We start from the raw sequence: 2,695 nt of genomic DNA, 5'->3' as shown, positions 1-2,695 counted from the left end.
TTCCTTCCTTCCTTCCTTCCTTCCTTCCTTCCTTCCTTCCTTCCTTCCTTCCTTCTTCCTCCCTCCCTCCCTCCCTCCCTCCCTATCTCCCTCTCTCCTTCTCTCTTTCTTCCTTTCTTTCTATTATTTGTTCTTTCATTCTTTCTTTTTCTTTCCCATGTGGTCTTTTGAGGTTCTCACCAAATTAGCACTACAATCATTGAGCTTACAACAATCATCCTGTGTCAACTCCTCTGCCACCACACTCAGCTGAGCAAATTAGATCCCTAAATAAAATTTGGAATAGGCACATCCATCTATAAAGATGTCAGTTTTGTAAGATGGATTGCTCTTCTTTCAAACATCAGATATGAGCCCAAAAATGCTTCTGTCTTATCACTGTGTGCATTCACTTCTGTCAGAATTGTCCTGCCTCTTTAAGACCTAACTTACTGGTTCACTTGATGCTAGTTTTCTATGCAATTCCTGGACTCCACTGGTGATCTGCCCAAGCTTAAACTCATAAGCCCTGGATATTTTAACATGTTGTCTTTGTGGCATCATCGTGGATCTGATGTCCAGTGTTAACTTCTCTTTGGTATTTCATTCTCTACTTTTGGTTATGAAGACTGATTAGTTTAGAACAGAAATACCCAGTCACTGTGTACATGAGAAATACAGATAAAACCCATGTTTCCTTTTTATTCAGTGTAGTATTTCATCTTAAAGTGAAAACATCTTTCGTCTTTCTTACCACAGAGTGCGAACGTGACAACTTCTGTTTAGACAGGTTACTTCTCTGTAGTGGAGCTCCCTGTAATCTGGAGAAGAAAACTTGGGGTCTCAGGCTCCTTACTACAATATGTGACCTGTATTTAGAAACAGATGCCTACTGCTCCACAACTAAGGAAACTAAAAGCAAATGCAAATAGATTCCCAAATTGATTCACTCTTATAATGAAAGAAATGCAAAGGACTTAGGGAGACATCTTAAACAGTTATTTTTTCTTTATTTTCACAGCATATGTTTGGTACCAAAGGTTTCTTTTTAGAAGATAAGAAGGCAAAGATGTCTTATACCAAAGTCTGCAACAAAAAGCTACTCCGATCAATGTGTAGTGAATTTATGTCCTTGTGGGCTGGATTCAACAAAAAAAATATGAACATGGTATGTATAATAACTATATATACATTTGATTTTTGAAGACTTTCCAGCATTCTTTTGATTTATGTTTATCTCTTATACTATATAAATGCATAGATGTTGCAAGCCCTTAAAGGTAGATATTTGATATGCGTGAAAGATCGGGTATCTCAACAGATCATGAGCATCAGAACTGGAGAAGGAAAGGCTCCATCCTCTGTCAAAGTTAAGAGACTGAACACTTACTAATGAGTATTAAGTTGATTCTCACGTGTTTGTAAGCTGCTAGAACTTATAGCAATTACAGTTTACTTCATTTTGTTATGTTAATTTAAAAGCAAAATTCTAGGAAAGGAGATGTTTGAGTAAGCGGTGCATTTACTATATGTATACAGTCATTAATACATGAATTTGAATAAAATCTATGGCTTAGTGTGGCAAGACTAATACAGAATGGAAGGAAATGGAATCCTCTACTTAGGAAGAAGTTAGACTTCTGTTTCATTAGGAACTCTTTCCTGTTGAGAATACAAGAAGAAGAAGGAACCTACATTTGGGGAGTAGAAGGGTTGCAAAGCTCTCCCTGCTGTATTCCCATGAGAATTTAGCAAGTACAAAGTAGAAAGAATACAAGGCAGTTAAAAGGAATCCTTTTCCAAAGGAACTGTTCCCCACCCTATCTCTTTCCCCCTATGCTTTCAGAGGCTACACCCATGAGGAAGGACAGATCAAGAGGTTAATGTGTTCAGAAGTTAAGATGTTTAATGGATTCCCTTCACGTGGGCCATTAAGATCTAAAATACAAGTATGGGTATTATTTGACCCCCATTATTTTCACCTCTATGATCTCCATGAAGATTTAAATAATCTTTCAAAGAAACCAATTTTGTATTTTATTCTTACATTCTTACAATATATTATCTTGCCACAAGAACCTAACAGGTTGAGAGCATGATTTATAGTGAATTTACTTACTTACTTACTTACTTACTTACTTATTTACTTACTTACTTATGTTTATGGTTTTTTGAAACATGATCTCACACTGTAGCTTAGACTGGCCTTGAACTCATGATTCCCTTGCTTTTGATCCTACCCCTACTGCCCAGTGCTTGGATTAAAGGTATACCCTGCCACATCTACTAGCTAGGCTAATATATTTATTTTGTAGATAAAAAATATAAAACTCAAACATGTTAAAAATTTTAAGCAAAGTCCTGAGGATAATAACTAGTAACACGTGGACCTGAAATCTAGGATGTGCAGTCTCTCTTTGGCAGTCTACACATCTGTTTTGCACACATCAACCCTGTACCTGTATACACAATCCCTGTATTTGCACATACCCCTTCCACTGGTTGTTTCTCTCAGCACCAAAATTCAGATGTCATGTAGGTTTTTTTCTTCAGGAAACATGTGCCCAAATTATCCTAAATCTACTCACAGTCAAATGTTTCACATACACATATATTCATAGCGAAGGTTTTGCGGTCTTTTTCAAAGCAACAGTATTTGTTATGAATTCTTCTTCTTCTTCTTCTTCTTCTTCTTCTTCTTCTTCTTCTTCTTCTT

At 36.6% G+C, this 2,695-nt stretch overlaps 1 protein-coding gene across 1 annotated transcript in view; it reads left to right on the top strand.

Moving 5' to 3' along the window:
• The window catches only part of LOC114633687 (lipase member N), an 18,105-nt gene that overhangs the window by 10,728 nt on the left and 4,682 nt on the right, over positions 1-2,695 (top strand). The window contains exon 7 of the mRNA XM_028782291.1: positions 1,001-1,147. Coding sequence (XP_028638124.1) covers positions 1,001-1,147 — 147 coding nt within the window. The remainder of the gene's footprint in view (positions 1-1,000; positions 1,148-2,695) is intronic.

Source organism: Grammomys surdaster, unplaced genomic scaffold (assembly GCF_004785775.1).
Source record: "Grammomys surdaster isolate TR1022 unplaced genomic scaffold, NIH_TR_1.0 725, whole genome shotgun sequence".
NCBI classification, from domain to species: Eukaryota; Metazoa; Chordata; class Mammalia; order Rodentia; family Muridae; genus Grammomys; species Grammomys surdaster.
This window is presented reverse-complemented; position numbering and strand designations above follow the sequence as displayed.